At 42.6% G+C, this 20,204-nt stretch overlaps 1 protein-coding gene across 4 annotated transcripts in view; it reads right to left on the bottom strand.

The window, feature by feature from the left end:
- Positions 1-20,204, bottom strand: part of srgap1a (SLIT-ROBO Rho GTPase activating protein 1a) — a 99,024-nt gene that overhangs the window by 58,703 nt on the left and 20,117 nt on the right. For all 4 annotated transcript variants that reach the window (XM_033621495.2, XM_033621496.2, XM_033621499.2 and 1 more), the window contains exon 2: positions 3,554-3,749. In XM_033621495.2, coding sequence (XP_033477386.1) covers positions 3,554-3,749 — 196 coding nt within the window. The remainder of the gene's footprint in view (positions 1-3,553; positions 3,750-20,204) is intronic.

The raw sequence follows: 20,204 nt of genomic DNA, 5'->3' as shown, positions 1-20,204 counted from the left end.
GAATGGCCCGAGGAACGAGACAAAGAGCTCAAGGCATCGACCTGGCCTCCAAGTTCCTTGATCAGATCCCGATCTGATCAAACATCTGTAAGATGTGCTGGTACCCCACCTCACAACTCACGGGACGGAAAAGATCTGAAAGTAATGCCCTGATGCCAAGACCAAAGGACACCCTCCAGAGGTCCTGTGTCCATGCCATGACAGGTCAGAGTCTGGTCCAAGGAGGACCCACCATGGATCCGGGGTACCTCTGGAGTAACAGCACATTCCTCAGATGTTCGATCAGATTGGGATCTTGGGTATTTGAAGGCCAAGTTAATGCCTTGAGTTCTTTGTCGTATTCCTGTGGTCATTCCTGAGCAGTTTTTGTGGTGTGGCATGTCGTATTGTCCTGCTGGGGGGACACTCCCATCGACCAGTGCTGTTGCCATGAGGGGGTTTACTTGGCCTGCAATGGTGTTCGGTTGGCATGTCAAGTAGCCTGTCAACCCCCAGTGGTTTTAATGTTTTGGCCGATCGGTGTAATTCATTATGCATCAACTTGAATTATTAGTTATTCTTGGAAAATGGCATTTAAACTTAGTGATAGGCCTAGTTTTGTGACTACGACAATTTGACCACCTGTGACAGGCTCACAGATGTGCTAGCAAGATGTCAAAAAAGTCAAATGTTTGGAATAGTTTCAAAATTTACAAAGATCACCCCCAAAAAGTCGGGTGCCAGATACGCCACATGAAACTGGCATTTCACAAATCAGGCAAATTACTAGCATGGCAAATCACCCAAAAACTGTAAGTAACAGCTTAGCCGTCCTGCACACCAAAGCGTTCTTTTTTCTAGCTATTATTGCTAATGTTTGTGCAACCTGATTGCTAACAAAGTAGCTAATGGTTGCATTATTTTGGGGGAATCGACTGAAAACTGATGATTTTTTAAAATGCCCTCAGCTCTCACTAACCCCCGCAACTCCACCCCAACCCCTTTTTGAAGCTTCGGTTAATCGTAGATACTTCAAACTGAAGCTATAGTTCCCCAAAACTGGTATTTGGGACAGCCCTAGTGTTTTCACAGGTCATTACTCTAAATAGGAACCTGTTTGTCAATTTGCTCTTTTGAAACGGGTGCACTAAAATAAAAGAGCATGACCATAGATATGAAGTCTTGACTGAGACAATGTCTATGAGTCTATAAAATCATCCATCTTTACTTTAGAGTTAGCATCATCCTCCCCTGCTGTCTTAGTGTCTCACCACTAGTTTTTTTTCCAGACTCAGACACCGAAGTACAGCTCAACACAGGGCACTTCCCCTGAAGCAAGATGGATTCTTCTCCAGCAGTCCAACTTTCACTTTACCTCACTCCTGTAGAGGATTTTGGGCTGAACTCCTACTGTGCTGAAACTTTTTCCTCGCTCGAAGGAGCACGAGAGAGACAGCGGCAGATTTAAATTTAGAAGACGACATATTGGTGGTGCAATGAGAAAACATTTTCATTCCACAACCAGAGGCCTAGCTTCTATCTCCAGTAGCAATACATCCAGCTTGGTCATGAATATCAACAAACACAAATGGCAACGTTCGCAGCTTAGTGGGAAGCCCGAATGGGATCAGGTCTTTGTAGCTTTATCAGCGACATGGCCTGTACAGAGGCAGGTAGCAACACAGAGAGATAGAATCCACTTCCACCTCTGTGATGCCTAATTAGTGAAGATTCTTAGTGGCAGCTGAAACAAATATTCCATGTGTATCGAGAGAGAGAGAGAGAGAGAGAGAGAGAGAGAGGCAGAGGAACTGCATTCCTCCAAACAACATGTCACACAAAATGTATATTAATGCACTCTTGACTATTAGAATGACATCTTGTCAACTTGTCTCAACATCAGTTATATAAACCAGTGTTAAAGAATGCAGCTCCACTGACAGCAACAGCAGTGCCCCCCTTTTGAATGCAGCCTGTCTAAACTAATTACACACAGATTTAGCTGCTCATTTTAATGCTACTTTAGCGTTTTGCAGCTACGCCAAGCTAACCTGTCATATGAATACTGGCTTAAGGCTGCAGACAGAATGAAAACGCACTTTTTCACACCGCAGACAAGCCTGTCCAATGAAAACAATCTAGAGAATATGTAGAGCACAGAAGCCTCACTGTACGTGTGTTGTTTATGTGAATACAAAAAATATAGGCCAAGAGATTTAAAACCCACAGGAAGGTTTTTAATGCTATTCAGACATCTTGTATTTGCTGAAGAAATATGCTCCTTGACGTCTGCCAAATGTTTACCCTGTGAATGAAGTGACCCGACTGTACATCACGCGATGAAAACCACAGAGCGCCATACCAGAGTCGCTCCACCAGTTACACACATGGGCACACACAGCTGCTAGAGCCATTGGAGCTTCAGACAGAGCGCAGGGGCTATTTGCAGACGGCGAGGACAAACATACGTTTTATTTTCGTTCCCACCACGAGTTCAAACAATATGCTAATGTCTGCTCTTTCCATGAGCAGACTCCTGCAGTGTAATAAGGCCAAAAGCTACAGCACGCTTAACTGTGTCAAGATCCTCTGAAAGGCTCTGAGTCAAACTGTGATGCACCACCAAGACAGGGTTGTATAAAGAATCTCATTTCATTAAATCTTTGTTCATACATACTTCCACGGCCAGACTAACCCTCTATGACACAAAGACCATATTAAATTCAATGTTTAGTTTCTCCTTCCACTTCTCTTATACTTTTTCATAATGACACTGTTCTATTCTCAGTAAGTATGCAGACATAGGGCAGGATTTAAAATGAAATACTCTTTCAGTATCGACCGAAATATGTCCACAGTATAAAGTATCAAAATGTATATATTCATATTGCATTGCATATGTGGTCAATCTTCAAAAATATTTTTGGTATTGGTATTAGGGCTTTGAGATTTCTAATAGAGATCAGAGACATGTCAAAAACAAAGCTAAAAGTCTCCCCAGAAAACATTTACTGTATAGTAGAATGTTGTATTATGGCACCAAAAACTAAACAAAAGTCAAGATGGATTATTCATAAAGCCCTCTGGCTGTGTTAGTGTGACATAATGGGCTACAACCACAGGCTTTAACGTAAACATTACATAATGTGAAACAAAGCAATAGTTTCGATGAATTTCCTGTGCTGGAGAGGTAGACTCAGAAAAAGACAGAGCAGTCTGGCACTAGAATTTCATGATATTCATATTTGCAATAAGGAATCTTGAGAATGATTGAAAGATAAATGACAGAAACAAAAATAAAATGTCACCACTGAGCTGCTTTTCTGCGTTCATTTGACTGGCTTTGAATGTGAAATGAAGATTGATACAGCTCATCAGCACAATAATCACACAGGACAATGAATTTCAGTGTGACTTCTGTCTGACTGCCACAATAAAACATAAAAATGAGACCAGCAGACCAAGAATGTTGATCCTCACTCTGATTAATGAGAAGTATTTTCAGGCCCATAAATGAAACCCAGATGACATCACAAACAAACCGATCACAAACACTAAGACAGCGTCTCCTCACTTGTACTGCTGGTGATCCTTGGTGCTGCGAGTCTTTGCCATGAAGCGTTCGGCCAGTTTCTCCAGGTTTCTGGAGTATTCCATCTCAATCTCTGCCTTCTTCCTGAAGAAGTCCTGGAGGTCCTGCAGCAGCTGGACCCTCATCTCTGTCTGCTGGTCCAGGCATTTCTGCTGCTCCACCAGCTGGGCTCGAATCTCTGAGGAGACCAAGGAAGAGAACAAATAGATTAGGATGGAGCCAGGACGTGAAGGCGGAGGAATGAGGTTCATATGTTCTCAAATTGGGGAATATCAGAGCTACACAAACTCTAGTCTTACAGGGTAGAAATACAGCTTACTGTAGCCACCATCCATCACTGTGTCTTTTTACATAGAGTTGCATTTGTTTCAAAAGGAAATCATCTTTGTCTGAGCACACACACCGTAGTAAAGAGCAGACAAAGCCAGACAGTTTAATGCTTCAGTTTGGCTGTAGATGATTAAATTTGACTGTTATCATCAGTTATAATTGCAACAGACTTGAAAAAACTCTCAATTTGATAATTTCCCTTTTTCAAATCTTTACATTTTTAAAGACCATGAACCTTGACGGTGCATAACACAGATGTACAAACCAGCATGCAAACATTATACATCTAAAAAAGACAATCACAAAGACTTGTAGTTATAGTGCGGTACAGTATATGTACACATCAGTACCACAGAACAGCCCAAAGCAGCCTATTATCCCTTAGTTATGGCTCCTCTGAATGCTCGTAGAGATGTAAGGTTGGCAAAACTGGTCTCAGGTGTTTCATTAAGGCTGAAATATCTCCAGGATGAATGGAACCTGATTCCCATCACACCTAGAGTTACAGTAGAGACCAGGCTACACACACACACACACACACACACACACACACCTGCATCAGTGCATGCGACTGAAAACCCAAGCCACTTAAGTAAGCAGAGGGGCGACAGCAGGCCTCACTTAAACAAGTTGGATGTGCAGGTAAATTACCCTCTGAGGTCCTTTCTGAGGAATCACGCCTGTCAGAGTGCCCCTCATTTAAATTTACATCATCAACATGACAACTGGGATCTAACACACACACACCAATACATGCACACGGTTGCACACAAATTGTTTCCTCCGTGTGTCCTCACTGGCCAGGGCCATGTATAATGGATTTCTCCTAATGGAAGGCAGCCTCGGCCAGACATCTTCAGCAGAGGAAACAGATTAATGAGGTGATTTAGAGCCACACAGACACCGATAGAGCGGGGTGCAGAGAGATTCCTCATATTAGAGGCAAAAAAACACCAAGGCTGCAACATGCCTCCACAAATTATTTGTTCAACTCACTGGACTAGGTGCCATTATAAAGTTAACAGCTTGCAAGATCTTAGTGGCTGTTTCTTGGCTCACCGACAAAATCTGGAAAGTAGCAGTAATAAGATCGGCTGAGCAGGACGAGGATGATTGTTTCAGGGCAAAGTTTAATGTGCATCGTATTGTCCCCACTTATAGATGATGTGGTAATGTTAAAGCAAACACTAATATGTATAGATCAAGTGCTCAATTGAGGGTATTGCCAATATTTGAGGAACGCTTCAAACCTCAATGAGGCGTTCTCAAATATGTGTATGCTTTCTTAAACATTGGTCACTTTTCTTGAGAGAAAACCAGTGCTTTAACCGTTTATCATCCTCATTCTGTGTTGAACAGAGGTCTAACCCTGTCCTCTTACGTTGTCTTCCAGGTTGTGACAGCAGCTCTGCCACAATTACCAGCTTGCTCAAAGTTACAATGCACCAGTTTTGCTTTATGTTCGTCAGCATTTAGAAACTGTCCCGTTGAGTGTCTGTCAGTCCCTGGCAGGGAGTTGCGACCAGCCACATAGAATAATTTGGGTTTTTTGTGGCCAATAGACTGTAATTTGGGCAGTGACTACTTTTCCTCATTTGACAACTGCAAGAATTGTCGCTGGTGACACATACTGCTTCCAACATACTCTTTCCATCTTACTGTATGTGAGCTGCTTGTGTAGCAGTCTCTGTAATTGTGATTTGCTGAAGTTATTCCGATATTAAGCCACACAGGACTAGCATTACCTGGGGAACTCTAGAAATTTGTAGTAAATGTGGGGGTTGCCTGTGATCTTAATCCCGTGCAAAATCCGCAATGTCCTATTTGTCAAGTAAAAATTCCACCGCAAATTACCTATCATATTTCGCCAAACACAGAGGTCATATTATAATACAGTCCCATGCCATTTAGCATGTCTGTGATTTGGGGGTTGCATTTAGGTTTTCGGTTTTCTCTGCGCCTCATTTCTGCCTCTTTCCTGGTTGAGACTAACAGAGGCTGTGCTGCTGATTATAAATGAATGTTCTGACAGCATTCTGGGTGCAGGAGGCTCATCTCACTACAGAGCATGGAGACCCAGTTACAGAAAAAGCAAGCTTAAATCAATCAGGAGAGCGAAATCTTGAAAGATGATGAAATGGATGTCTTGTAACAACATGAGGCAGAATAGGTCCTGCTCGTTTAACCAACATTTCAAAGAAGAAAGGGGGTTTACACCACTGATAGTGCTGCGTAGTGTTTCTGTGTTGTATAGAGTGAAGTCATGAAGGACTGTGTGCATCATATCAGGGGGGATAAAGTCAGGAGATTTAAGTAAAATACAGACTTTGCTTATCCCATGCAAATGCGCCACACTGAACACAGACATAGGGAGGTAATTTCTTTATCACAAGACAGGGCTTTAGAAATCCTTTTTGGCATGTAGCTGCTATAATTGTCTACCTCTCTGTTTGTGGCAACTGCACTCACTCTGACCACTTAATGAGCTGTAAATTTGAAGGAAGAATTATTTCTGTTTATTGCCACGAGAACCTCAGATTCTGTAGTGAACGTCACTGCAACTAGAGACAAACTAAACCAGAACTGGGGGAACCGCAACTGTAAATTGTGTGCTTGGCCAAGAGTTTGCATCTGACCAACCTGCTGTTTAATGAATACACTCATTAATATGGAAGTAAAGTGGACAGAAACAAAGATAAGTATTAAATGAGACAATTAGACAGCAACAGATGCCTTTGTGAAAAAGCCAAAAGATCCCTAAGAGCCTTTATGGGATATCATCAATAGTTCAGTACATCAAGCTACTTAATGGCCAATCAGCTGATGACTCGATTAGAAAGCTTCCAGTCAAAGCTGGGCGAGAGCTGCATTCTGTATGTATGTGTGAGTGTGTATGGGCACGTGTCCTTAATGCAGTAATCACATTACCAAAAGGCTCCGCTCTATTCATCAGCATTAAATGTTCTCACAGTCTTGATAAATTAATGATCTATGTTGGGCCTTTTAGAAACTGTTGATTATTTTTTGCATCTCCAAGTAGCAGCTCCTTCCTTGTGGCACTCGTGAGGAAATAAACCACTTAGATAGAGACAGACATGACACAAGGGAGGCGTTCCAGCATACTAAATCTGAATAAATGCTTATCACGGCAGTTAAACTGAAATACAGAGAGCCATGAACATCATTAACAATAGGATTTCAACAGCAAAGCAGAGGCTTGACTGCAATCAAGAACTCAAAACTACAACATCGAGAACTCCAGGCCATTGACAAAACCAGGAGACCACCAATGAGCACTAAGAAGGAGGTAGGTTTTTAAATGTGACTGCATTAAAGTCCACCAGGCCTTTTTGATGAATGGGTAAACCTTGCAATTGCTTCCATCTCCAGAGGATGTGGGGATTAAAACAAAGCTACCATGGCACTGACACAAAGGAGCGTACTGGATCATTTAACACAATTACATTCATGACTGCACACGGAAACTCATTAAATCATTCATTTTCCAAGTCAAACACTGGCCATTGAAACTGCAGTGCAAAGTTAATGTATAAAGGAATTAAAAGGCAACTACCTGTCAGAGAAGATTTCAGGTTAACACTTCCTGAAACTAGGATGCATTATGAAAGTTTAAGAAAGCTCAGCTGTGATAAGAGTCAAAACATGGTCATGACCACAACAAAGCAGATACATTTAGTAACGCATCTTCTTCTCTGTATTGCTGCCTTCCTTCCATAATGATGAGTGTTTTTTTAAACCAAAATCAATGCTTTTTAAGACTCTAAATGCGGGCACCGGCATGTTAAGAGGATGACTTTATGTCGCCTAAAACTCTCTATGATTGCTGATTTTGAATTTCCATATAGTGAATCACACAACGCAGCAGCTGCCATTCATCTGTTTTCTGTTAGATTAATCTAAAACAGGGGTTAAATCAACAGTTACATTACAGCTGATCAGGAATCACTGTTCATTGGGGTTAATAGGTAGAAGAAATAGGTTTGATTCCAGAAACTGAAAAATAAAGTATGTCAATAAGGACAACTAAACTGTGTGAATAAATTGTCTGACTGATATAAACACTATAATGGCATCAGTGATTATCAGTGGGGGTTTAACCTGCAGAGACCCAACAGAGTAAAGATGACATTACGCTCTACCCAAGATTTACATAAACATCTCTGCAGACCAACACAAAGAGGGGTGTAGTGGGTAACTGTAGGTCACAGAGGAGATCACATCACAACAGCGTGTCATGCGGAAATGCTTATCAAGCAAGCAGACTGGTTGAGCCAACTACTTGTTGAGATGGGTTTGAAACAGAGAAGAAAATTAATGTCAGTTTTAAAAAAGATGTACTGTGCGTACAAGCACAGAAGAAAGAGCCATGCAATGTCTCCGAACAACACCTGTGCTCTACGCAGAGCCTACACAGTAGCCAATGCGAGTGGCCTACGCCATTGTAAGCATTTATACTTGTGCAGTAATGTATCTGCTTTGCTCTGCAATTACACCTTGACTTAATAGCAACAGTATGAAACACAAGTACCAAATTCAGCTCTATTATAACTAGCAGGGTTCACAGACAAAACACTTGTCATTCGCTAAACACGTTTCCACACAAATACAACATGCTAACGTTATTAGCATAAGTCTATGACATTTTACATTGAATAAATTAGCCTAGCAGAGTTTACCTCTACTCCTATGAAGCCCGGAACAACAGCAATGTTTAACAAAGGTAACCTTAAAAAATTCAGTTCCATTATAACTCACAAGGTTCCCAAACATAATAACTGTCTTACACTAGATACGATTTCCCCACATATACAATATGCCATTGTAATTAGCAAAAGCCTATGACATTTTACATTCCCAAAATTAGCCTGGTGGCTAGCGGACTTTCCTCTATACATATGTCTTAACAATTTATTGTTTCTTATCTGTGACATAAAAGTAAATAAAGACTAATTTTCACTGAAGGACTTTATTTTCAGCTTATAAAAATAAACATGAGGTCTGCGTCGCCATGACATGTAGTTAAATTTCTGGGGAGGTGCATGTCAGGTTACAGCATAGGCTACATGTCTACGCAGAGCCTATGCTGTTAGGCACAGTGTTGATTCAACACAGAGGTAGAAATCCCGCTTAATCGTGAACATGACCTTAAATTATGATCTGAAATTTACTTAAGAGAAGTTATTTAATCCTATTGCAAATATTTCAAATGAATAAGTAAGCCACCTTAGTGTTTGAGGACAGCCAAATTGCTCCCTTTGATCATACTTGTGCTTGTTCTGAATCCCCTGCTGCAGGCAACATCAGCTGTCTTGACTGGTTTCTTACAGAACGAACACAACCAGCAGACTGGTACACTGCACCTTGCACTTGTTTAAAAATCTCACCACGGTCATCCAAAGTTTTTCTCAAGTTAGATCCATCTCACTGTCATAGTGAGTGTTGCTCTACTATTACATGGTGCATTCCTGTCCTTCTGAGGTCATCTGTATGGTAAACACGTGTGGAGACCTCTGCGCAGAGGGATTTGGGTGTGGGAGTGTGTGGAGGGGGAGCATCAAAGCCCTCTGTGATCCCTTTCAAACTGGGGAGCTGAGTGGAGATGAGAGCACCTGTGCACGGTGTTCAGAAATGACACTACGGGATATGGAAAGAAGCAACAGTGTAATGTTGCAGAAAAATAATAAATGTCACTCCATTTCTTTCTCTGTAACTATCTAACAAGGAAACAATCTGCCAAAGCTCCACAGGCTTTTATAACCGTATTCAGGTACATGTTGACATGAGTGGGTAGGGGCTAGCGAGTTAAAGCGGAGCCTATAAAGTTGTCAGCAACAATTCCAGCTGACTGATGGACATCCAGTCAATGTGGCCCAGAATGCACATGATGTTGATACAGACAATGAGAGAGCGCTGTTCGGCTCTTTGTGGTGATCAGTTTGGACCAAAGCCCTTTTGTTTCTCAACTGGATGTTATCCAATTGCTCCTTTGGAGGCCACATTGCATACTTCCCATAACCCCATTCATGGTGACAAATATGTCCAAAGTTGCAGTTCAGAGTGGCTTCTGATTTGCCAGATAGGCCTGTTCTATTGTCAAAGAAACTGCCTCGTAAGCAGGATGGGTACTGACCCACATTGTTGACCTCCAAAGAGAGAAACTGGGCTTCAGTAAAAACAACTCACCCGCTGTCAGAGGCCCGCAGAAAAACATCTTTTTCCTTTCTCTCTTGAACCCAACAATAAATACACTCTCCAATGATGCTCCTAATTAACCTTGCTATGAATCAATCTGTCTAAAAAGCATCTGTTACTTTGCTAAGTGCAGCAACGTATTCCTTTATGGGTATCATAAAAGACTACAAACTCTCAGAGAGTTTCTACAGTTTCTCCCAGTTGATTACAGTCTCCACCAACCGCTATCTAGGACATGCCGTACCACATCAGTCCCAGGGCTGCTTTTTCCACATGCAGAGTGGCTCATCAGCTGCACCTGAAATAGCAGCTGAGGCCTGGGGAGGGATGATACAGGGGGGTGCCCAGCCCCGCCATCTGCTTCAGATCTTGGGTTCGGGACTGGGGGAGTTGTCCGTGCCTCTTCTGGAGGCTGGATACAAGACAGGATAAATACCATCAAAGGTAATTACGAAATGGCCGATCAGTTTTTAACCGAGCACAAGCTTTCAATTACAACTGGAGTGGGATCAGATGCCAGGAGGAGCTGAACATCTACACTGCGTCTTCCTCTGACATTTTTTGAGTGTTCTGATAATCCAGCAAGGCTCTACTGCCACACTTAATTATAGCGGGGCAATCCTTCATGTTCTTACTTCTTTGATAACTGCATAGCATGTGGCATAAATTATACAAAACGTAGTTTCATCCAAGCATTGGACTGGCAAAAGATGGGCCTACCACGTTGCTAGTTTTAAATGAGCATGACTCACTGAGCAGTGAGTTGGTTTTTATGTTGAGTCTTGTGGTGACCATGGATCTGTTGTTTGATCTGGTTTATTTTCTAATCTGTACACATTTTGTTAGATGCTTTTCATAACAGACTAGAGACTCATTTGCATTCCTGTCTGTCTTGTTGTTAACAGATTAATATGCCCGTGTGAAGGATTTGGACTTGAATACACAACGTTGAGATTAGATATTAAAGGGAAAGAGAATGCAGGAAGGATCGTAAGTAGGAATGTGTGAGATATTAAGTTGGACTCATGCCTACGGCTGCACGTGGCACACACCTGTGCCAATGAAGCTACCAGCACAATCCACACAGTCACAGGGTTCAAGAGATTCTCACTGATGAAAACTGACGAGGCTCGTTCCTTAGCGTTCCCAGATGTAAAATACACGACTGCAAGCACTCTCAACCTCCATCCACCTCTCGTCTTCTCTCACCACCTAAAGCTCTCTTTGCCTTCTCTCTCCACTCTGTTAACGAGAGGCAGATGGATGTGAACTAAAGGCCCACGGGGTGACTGACTCTTTACCAGCACTGTTCCACCAGGCTGCCATGGAGCGTTTTATCACCAGAGCATGGCATGCCAAGCCCTGGACCAGATGGGGAAACACTTGAGGGACTGATACTACGAGCACTGACGAGTGGCTTGTGACCAATGGAGGTAGACGCTGGCTTTTAGGTGATTAAGTGATTAGACCTAACAGAATCATTAGAGAAGCAGACAAGAAAACTGCTCTGAAAAGTTGGAAATTAGCAACAAAAAAAATGACAAAATTCACTAGAAGCATACAGCGTTGTGGCAACAAGTGATTGCATTCTGTTCCCTCAGGTAGTACTTGCCTTCATTGTGACCCTAAGGCTTTCTTACATTATGCCAGCGGGTTAGAGAATGAAATATGTAAGAGCATCATCAATTCAATAGTCCACCTGAACACACTTCTGTCATTATCTGCATGACATTTTTGTTGTGCTACAGTCACAGTACAAAAGGATGCCACAGACGGACACTGCTGCCCCAGGAACTTTCATCAGCTGGGAACTGGAGGAGTAACGTGGTGAAGCTCTGCAGGTCGAAGGTGACAGCAAAGCCGAATCTGGGCCTGTCCAAAGCGGGCTGCGTTGCCATTTGACATAGAGGCATCAGTATTAAATTAAGACTGTTTCATAACCATTAAAAACTCCTTGAAGTCTTGTTAAATAGCAGTCCACTTGTTTGGGTACAGCTGATGCATACTGTATCAGATGAACCATACCCAACTACAGATCGCTGTACTGTGTCCGGGTACAGTACACAGTGTTCACACTAATTAAATGAACTGGACTTTAGGGTCAAGAGTGATCAGATCTGGGTTGGTTCCTGATATGAAAGCCCCCTGAGACTCTGAAACTGTGAGATGACAGCATGCTACTAGTAGCTCAATAGCACCAGTGTTTGCCAGACTACGCCCACTGGTCAGCTGACCACATAATGCTTGCTACAGTACCCTGAAGAGTCTCCCAGATGAGAGACCTTTCTACATTTGCCATCCTGACTCATTAGGACTGCTAAGTGATGATGCAGAGAGTCACCCACAATACACTTGTGATAAACACTGCAGTGACTAAGCTATAGTGATCACGTAGTAATCTTGTGGGGGATGGACTTCTGTAATGACTTCATTACGATAGTGGGACCAGTAAGAAATTCATCATGTGCTTGGTATGTCAGACATTGTTGGTCCTTACCACCCCCTCTGCCTTACATCTGGGCATGACTGCTAGAACGTGTCACTGATTCCTGTGTGGTTTTTATCTGTGATCACATCACTACTCAGATTACATTACTAATATCGAGGTCTCATTCTATTTACCGACGTGCTGTGCTGCCTGCTCCGTCAGTTATCGAACACATAAAGCACTGTAAAGGTGACAAATCCCATTTCTGGTTGAAATAAAGCTGTCAGGGACACAGTTACAATACAGACCTGCCAACAAGGCTGAACAGATTCTCTCCGATCACATAAAGCACAGCCAAACTACACACTGCCAGCTTTACTAAAGCATTTTATCTCAAAATATTACAGAGCTGGCAATGTGATCCCCATTACAACATCTGACTGACATGTTAGCAGCTTCCAAAACCACAGAGAGAGCTCCAGTGGACTGTAGGCTACTGTGATCCAGAGAAAGACTGTTAAATCAGAGTGGGAAAGAGCCTGGCCCATAATCCTCTGCTTCTTTCAAACACCGAGAGCTGAACCAACGTCCTTTGGGATATTTTATGATCCAATAGTACAGTGCTACTCATGTGAAGTGACTTACAAGAGTTGTGTTTTACAGCTTATCTTCATTGGCAGCTTTGTTTGTTAGTCACTGCTGCCACATCCATACCGCTGAAGATAGGAAGGCTATGAGCTGCTATTAGCTCATGCCAATTATGACCTCCTCTGACTGGGACACACACACGTAAGCACCACCTCTCTCAGAAATTCCAACACACGCAGACAGGAAATGCAGTAGTGGCCGTGATTTGAGTTCTCATGTTTTCTCTTGAGCCCGGGAGTATTGTGGGCGGGAGACCCAAAGAGCTCAGGTTCCTTCCTGCGCTCTGGTTTTTATAGTCTGATTCAGAAACAGCTCAGCCATGGTGGCGAACTGCGCTTACTGTTCAAAGACAATACACTCCAGCAGTCAAAAAACAGATGTCAGACCAGACGATTCTGACTAGGGAAAAACAAACACTTAAATCCACGTCAGTTCCATTCACAGAGGTAATATTTAAATGTGTAATTTCAATAACTGAAATGTAATCATCTGCCAATTAGATTCAGTGCTGCCAAATGGCATATGAGCCAAAAAGCCACGGTTGCTAAGGCAACGCCCCCACAGACAAGAGGCCTGCAGCGAGTAGGAGAGAGATCAATCGCCGCTGACATTACGGTGGCCTGCTAGGACCATTGTTTTGATCCAAACAAAATAGAGTAAGGAGCTGAAAGCTGGGAGAAGTAAGCACACTTTGGAGGCAGAGCTGTTTGTTCAGCTGCTGGTTAACATCTAGACGCTGTGTTTGATCTGGACATCAGTCTGGTGTGTGTCTGGCCGATCAGATGGACCGGTAGAGGTTTGTGCTTTTGTTTTAGGACATGTAGGTTTGCTTGTGTGTGTTAATGTGTTGATAGGCATGCATGTATATGTATTTACACTCTTAAAGGAATGCTTCACCTTTCGGCTTGTAAGTTGGGACTAAAAAGTGTGTGGCTTGCTGCTTCCCTAAGAGCAGAGACTGCAGTCAGTTTGGATTCACAGGAGTTACAATGAATTGCAACGGCGACCCTCAGTCATGCCAAAAAAAGTGTCAAAGCGTCTCACACACACTGCCACAGTATAATCTCCTTCTCTGCTTTTCATCCATGTGTTTAATATGTTCAACAACACAGCTAAATATTAACTTTTCATGCTTTGTCCAGCTCATAGCTCCAAAGCTCGACAAAAACCTTTGTGTCTTGTTATTATTTAGTCATTTTTTTGCAATGCAAAGATTTTCACTATCTTTCGCATACTCTTAGATCAAAAACAGAGAGATGTTTTTGGTTTGTTCACCCCAGAAAGTGGCTCGGCAATATTCACCTACGTCTTTCTGACAGATGAGAGAGTGAAGCTTGATGACATCGGGGTGACTCATAGGGCAAGTTGTTAAAGTACACTGCTGTTCGCTGGCAAGCATTAGCTGGCAAGCTAACTGCTAACTTCTCTGTAATGAGTTGTTTACTCCTACATGCTATTTTGATTCTCAGGACTCTCCATCGGCAGGGAGGGAATTTTTTGAGCTAATGAGCTTGCAAGTTTGTTAGCTCAGCAACTAACAGTTCACGTAGTTTATTCAAAAAGCATATTGTACCACTGACTCCCTTCTTATAACTGTCTACAAACCATTTACTCTTTTGCGGAACAGTTTATCCTCTGACAAAGGAGGATAAATTAAAGTGAATGGTGCCATACATATGATAAATTACAATAGCTTCCTCTATTTTGGACTCTCTAGCTCTCCATTCCTTTTAGAGGTCAGCACTCACAAGATGGCTTGTTTTTGGTCAACGGCACAAATTTGCATGTCAAAGGTCACCAAAGTTGAATTTAACATCAAAAGTTTGTGCAGATGTACTTTGCCGACACAAGCGAATCCACACATTCTGGTGTGGCCTTTATACAACAGAAACCGTTTGAAGAGTTTTCTATGGACAGTTTGCTTCTTCTTCTTCTTAGCTTCTTTTTTTTGCTGTAACTCTGGGTCACCAGTGGAATCCTTTTGTAACTGCTGTGAATCAAAGCAGACCACAGCTGCTGTCCTCTGCAAAGAAGCAAGCTAGAAACCTCAGAGCCTGCACAGAGCAAGAATTTGATACTCAAAAAATAGACAGAACGAGGGACAAAATGATTGATGCTGCTTCACTTTAACACTGAGGATGATAAAAATGTGGACGAGTAATGCTCAGGAAGGGAAGTGGTTACATCTGTGTGGCTTAACATCAGAGGAAAGTGAATCTGTGAGAAATACATTGATCTCTTTCAGTCTTTTGGCCAGACCTCACCCACTTTTCTCATTCATCTCTAGACCATACCCAGCTGCTCTTGTCGGCTGCCCTAAAGGGACCAATGTGGGCGCTTGTGTGTAAAAGAAAGAAAAGAGACGTAGATAATCTGTATAGTTAACACCAGTCCAACCAACGGAACCTCTTGTTTTAAGTTTAAGTCTAGACCATACACTGAAGTTTAGAAAACAACCTGGACTTGCGGTTTTTACACCTCAGATGTACAGACCTTTTCTATTTTCCTAAATGAAAAATGACACCTCGCCTTGTATCTGGCCTGCCTTTGTCCTTTTGTTTGGGGATATTAGTGATGGAAGAGATAAAGGTGCTAAAGCTCGTATGTCAAGGCAACCAGTCAGCCTCTTATTCTCAACAAAGCTAACCTCAGGCAAGAGACTTGGCTGGGCAGGCCTACAGCTCTCTTACAGTTGGGATGTTTGTTTGGGGTAACAATACTATGAAAATCCTGTGGTCGGACAGCCGAGGAGATAAATGCCTTTAAAGAGGGTGTCACACGAGAAACATCTGGAACTGAGGCACACAAGCTTTCATCTATAGGAATATTTACTTCCCCTAGCAGTAAACAAATGGAAACTAAAGCATGCTGGCCGAGACTTGAATAGTACAAACTCTGAAAGACGAACCTAAAGAATGGCAGAGCAGTTATGTGGCCTGCGGTGATATGCGTTTGAAGGTGGGGTTGTTTCTAAGAGACTGTGGATATATTCCCTCCTCATGGGCCCCAAGGAGGCGGGAAGGAGAGAAAGAGACAGAGAAAGCATATAAATGAATAGTCGCACAATGTGGCTCCTCACCCACACACCTGCATACAATCTCAACACACACATAACATGTCGAGGGGGGAGTGGGTGCACCTGTGTGGGGGTTGAGTACATTACATTGCAGGTATGCAGACCAGGCTCCTGAAACACTTCCAGTCAGAGAAATGAATCCATTTGACAGCTCTGCCACCAACAAGCTCCCTGCCCTTGGTTCCTGACTCTGCAGTGTATCTCCTGACCTCTGCTCTCCAACCGTCTCCCTCTGCTGCACACTGGACAGTTTGGTCTCAGGTCAGCTTCGTCGCCGGCCTCTGATGGCACTCAGAGCTGCAGAGGTCTGCCCTCCAATTCTGCTGCTTATTTCTGTCTGTAAATGTGTCTGTAAGCTGGCTTGTTGGCTGGCGTGTCTATTTCAGTACAATTATCTTCATTAAATTCAAAACTGATACAGAATAAAAGAGAAAACCAGCAAATACTGAAATCTGAGAAGTTAAAAAGCACTGAATGTTTGACTTTTTAGCTTGAAAAATAATAACTGTTTAAAGCAATTCATGAATTCATCATTTCACCCTTTAAAATATCACTTAAGTATGATTGCTAGTGTGATAGTGTTGATGCTGTGATACATCCCTCATTAGATGAATGTTTGTCTTCACTCAGTCATCCTGTTTGCCTCCTTGTCTCTATTGTCCATCCGTCTGTCTCTATCCAGACGATCTACATAGCTGCCTTCCTATACCATCTGTCTGTCTCTCTGTCCAGCTGTCTATTCCCCCGATGTGTTTGTACATCTGCCTTCCTTCACAGTATGTACACCTCTATTTTAAAAAAAGGCCTGTTCTTTTGTCTGTCTTCCTACACAGCAGCGTGGAGACACCAGAGCTGGGCTGGGACACCAGGATCTGTGGCCCGGAGCCAGCTGGATCCGTTGCCAGCTTGAGTTGACAACGTGTTCCCACAGTCGGGACACTGTGGCACCGATGGGCCAGAGGAAAGTATAGAGGGGAGAGGAGATGACTGTACACGGCTACAGCTGAGGTGTCGCTGACAAAGCTTGACCATCCGGCCGACATGCAACCAAAAAAAGACGAAGAATGCATTATGTAACTCAATCAAATTAAAGCAACCTCTTAATTTTATGTGGTGAGTTTTTCTTTTTATTGTTGCCATATTACTGGACACAGGTACAACCATGGTTTTCCACAGCGGAGCTGTATGTGTAAGTTGGGAATGTGTACATTCAATTTCCTATGACCTCTGACCCAGAGACAACTGCATCCCATCATTCAAAGCAAAGAAGCTTCCTTCAGTTTCAAGTTCAGTGTTCTGTCTGAGCCTCACACAGCAGACGCATCTGATACATCTGAAAAGCAAACGATGATGCAAGAGATTAAGAAGCCACAGTATTATTGATTATTGTTGAGTGCCCTTTTAACATCCAGGTTAGAATAGCCTGCTGGCTCAGGAGCTCAGAGAAAGTAGTCCCAGTCTCACAAAGATCTCCATTAACGCCTCCCAGTCCCCTTATTACACACTCCATCTCCATAAACACCTGACTTGATGTGCCCCTTCAGACTCTTCAGAGGTAGTGGACGGCTCTCTTAGAATGAACTCCACATATTACCGCAGCAGAGAAAGGGGAAACATACCTGGGGGCTATTTATCATTCTCCTTCTTAAGCTCAAATATTTCATTTTTCAGCTTAATGAAAACAAATACTAGCAGAAAGACCGACCCGTGATTAGCTTAATCCATCTTTTAATGACTCCAAGAAAAGATCAGTAGATGAAGGGAGGCTGTGAACTTCAAAAATACGTTAATGCAGGATTCAAACCTGGAATTCAAGAACACAAACAACATAAGAGAGGAATAAAGTAAAAAGAAGGCTCTTAGTGGTTTGAGTTTTAATCACGGTTTGTCCTGCAGTCAAGAAAAAAAAGTATTTCAGGCTAATGCTGAAATTCCACAATCTCCCCCTAAGATCCGTCCCCTACAGATATGATATCTGACTTCTGAGTGGCAACACCAATTATTCAACCCTTTGTGAATCAATGCCAAATCATCCATGTCCGCATCACAATGCATCTAAGCATTTTTTTACACCCCTATTTTTCAGTAGTTTTGTCAACTGAAACTGTTTCAATACTTTTTTCTGCTGTTATCTGCTACAAAAGCCATCGTTGTCATGTTGTTATATTTATGTTTTCATAAAAATGTTTCATTGCATACCCCAAGTGTCAGTTTTTCTCTGTGGTGTAGAACACCATGTTTTTAAAGTAATGCATCAAAGTTAGAAATGAATGAGCAACAGGGACATTATCCAGACTTTTTTTGACGCATCAGTTTTGAATTGATGCACCTAAAATAAGGTGACAATTAGCCTCTTTGTTAGCACACAGGTCCAATTAATGTTACCCATAATAGCTGGAAAAAAGGATAATTTGCAACACAGGTGATTTGCCAAGCTGATTGTAAATATGTGATATATGCCAGTTTCCTTTGGCATATCTGGCACTCTACTTTTTGGGGGTCGTCTTTGCAAAGACTTTAACTTTTTTCCTGACATCTTACTAGCATATCACGTGTGGTCAAAGTGCCCCAGTTTCAGTAGTGCTGGACTGCTGGTGACTGAAGTTAGACGGTAGTGAGTCAGAGTCACAAAACTACCACTAAGTTTAACTGTCCTTGTCTGAGAATAACTGTTGATGCATCATGAATATTGTTGGATTACTATTTCTTATTTTATGGGCTATTTGGGATTTTTTGGGGGGTAATGCATATATGCAGATTTGTATAAAAACAAATGGAGGATTCGAATTCTTACTTGGACATCGATTACCATGGCAATGATCGAAGCTTCGAAGCATTCAGGTCAGCCCTACCAATATTTGTTTTGTTATTTTAGTCTGGACCTAAGTGGTGGACCGACAGGCTGGGAGGCGGACATGCAGCTAGACAGGCCAATAAAAAAAAGACATATCTGAATTTGTTCACTCTGCAACTTTACCTCTCCTGCTTTAAATGATATATGCAGTACGGTTCCTGACAAAAAAAGGTTAACGTATGGAGCATATTTCCTTCCAAAGGTCATAAGCCCACAACAGTCAATGTACAGTGAATGAGAGTAAATCACTGTGTATGTGGTTATTTTCCTACAGTAGGGAGGGAAAGATTTATCTCCACTGATATGTTGTTTGATTCTTGCTCATTTCTTTCTGCGGTTGGGTCAGTGATTGATGACACCTTCTGGACAGCACACAGCCAGCCAGCACATGTGTGCCAAAGACGGAAAGAGCAACGGCCAACCTCAAACTTTCACAGCGGAGTACATTAGGGCCGACATCAGAGGGGCGTACAAATACCCTGAATTCGGAACAAAAAGCCACATGGGAAACATCAGCCGTTCCTTCATGATTTGTACTGTATCCACTAAATAGCTAAGAAAAATATCATCCTCCGCTCATGTGTTTTCCTTCTCATTACTGACCACCATTCGCTCTGCCCCTCCCCTCGCCCCACCACAAAAAACAGCACCTCGCAGGATGTGTGGTTTCTGGGCCTTTGATAGGGTTAAGCCAGCAGAGGAGCTGCGGGGACCGAGGAGGAACAACCCTACTATTCAAGATCAGCCTGTAATTCCAGAAGCAAGGACATGTGCTGCAAGCCCACTGGGGAGAAAGGGAGCAAGAGAAGCAGGAGAGGAGGCAGAAATGGCACAGGGCCGGTTATCAGTTGAGAAAGTGTTGTGAAGGGCTAGAGCTCTAGAAAATGTTTAGTCAAAAGGGAACTGAGTTGCACAGTTTGTTGTGGAGGCTGCATGGTGTATAATTCTGCTACAGAAACCTCATTAAAACAAACTACAGTTGGTTCAGACGACAGAGAAACACAAAGGCACTTTGGACAGTGCAAGTAGACTGGAACATCATGCAGAGAAGTTTCCAATGTACAAAGAGTTTCACTGGTGAGAA

This window comes from Epinephelus lanceolatus, chromosome 5, assembly GCF_041903045.1.
Source record: "Epinephelus lanceolatus isolate andai-2023 chromosome 5, ASM4190304v1, whole genome shotgun sequence".
In the NCBI taxonomy this organism is placed as follows: domain Eukaryota; kingdom Metazoa; phylum Chordata; class Actinopteri; order Perciformes; family Serranidae; genus Epinephelus; species Epinephelus lanceolatus.
Note: the sequence above shows the minus strand (reverse complement) of the source record. Positions and strands in the feature narration are given on the sequence as shown.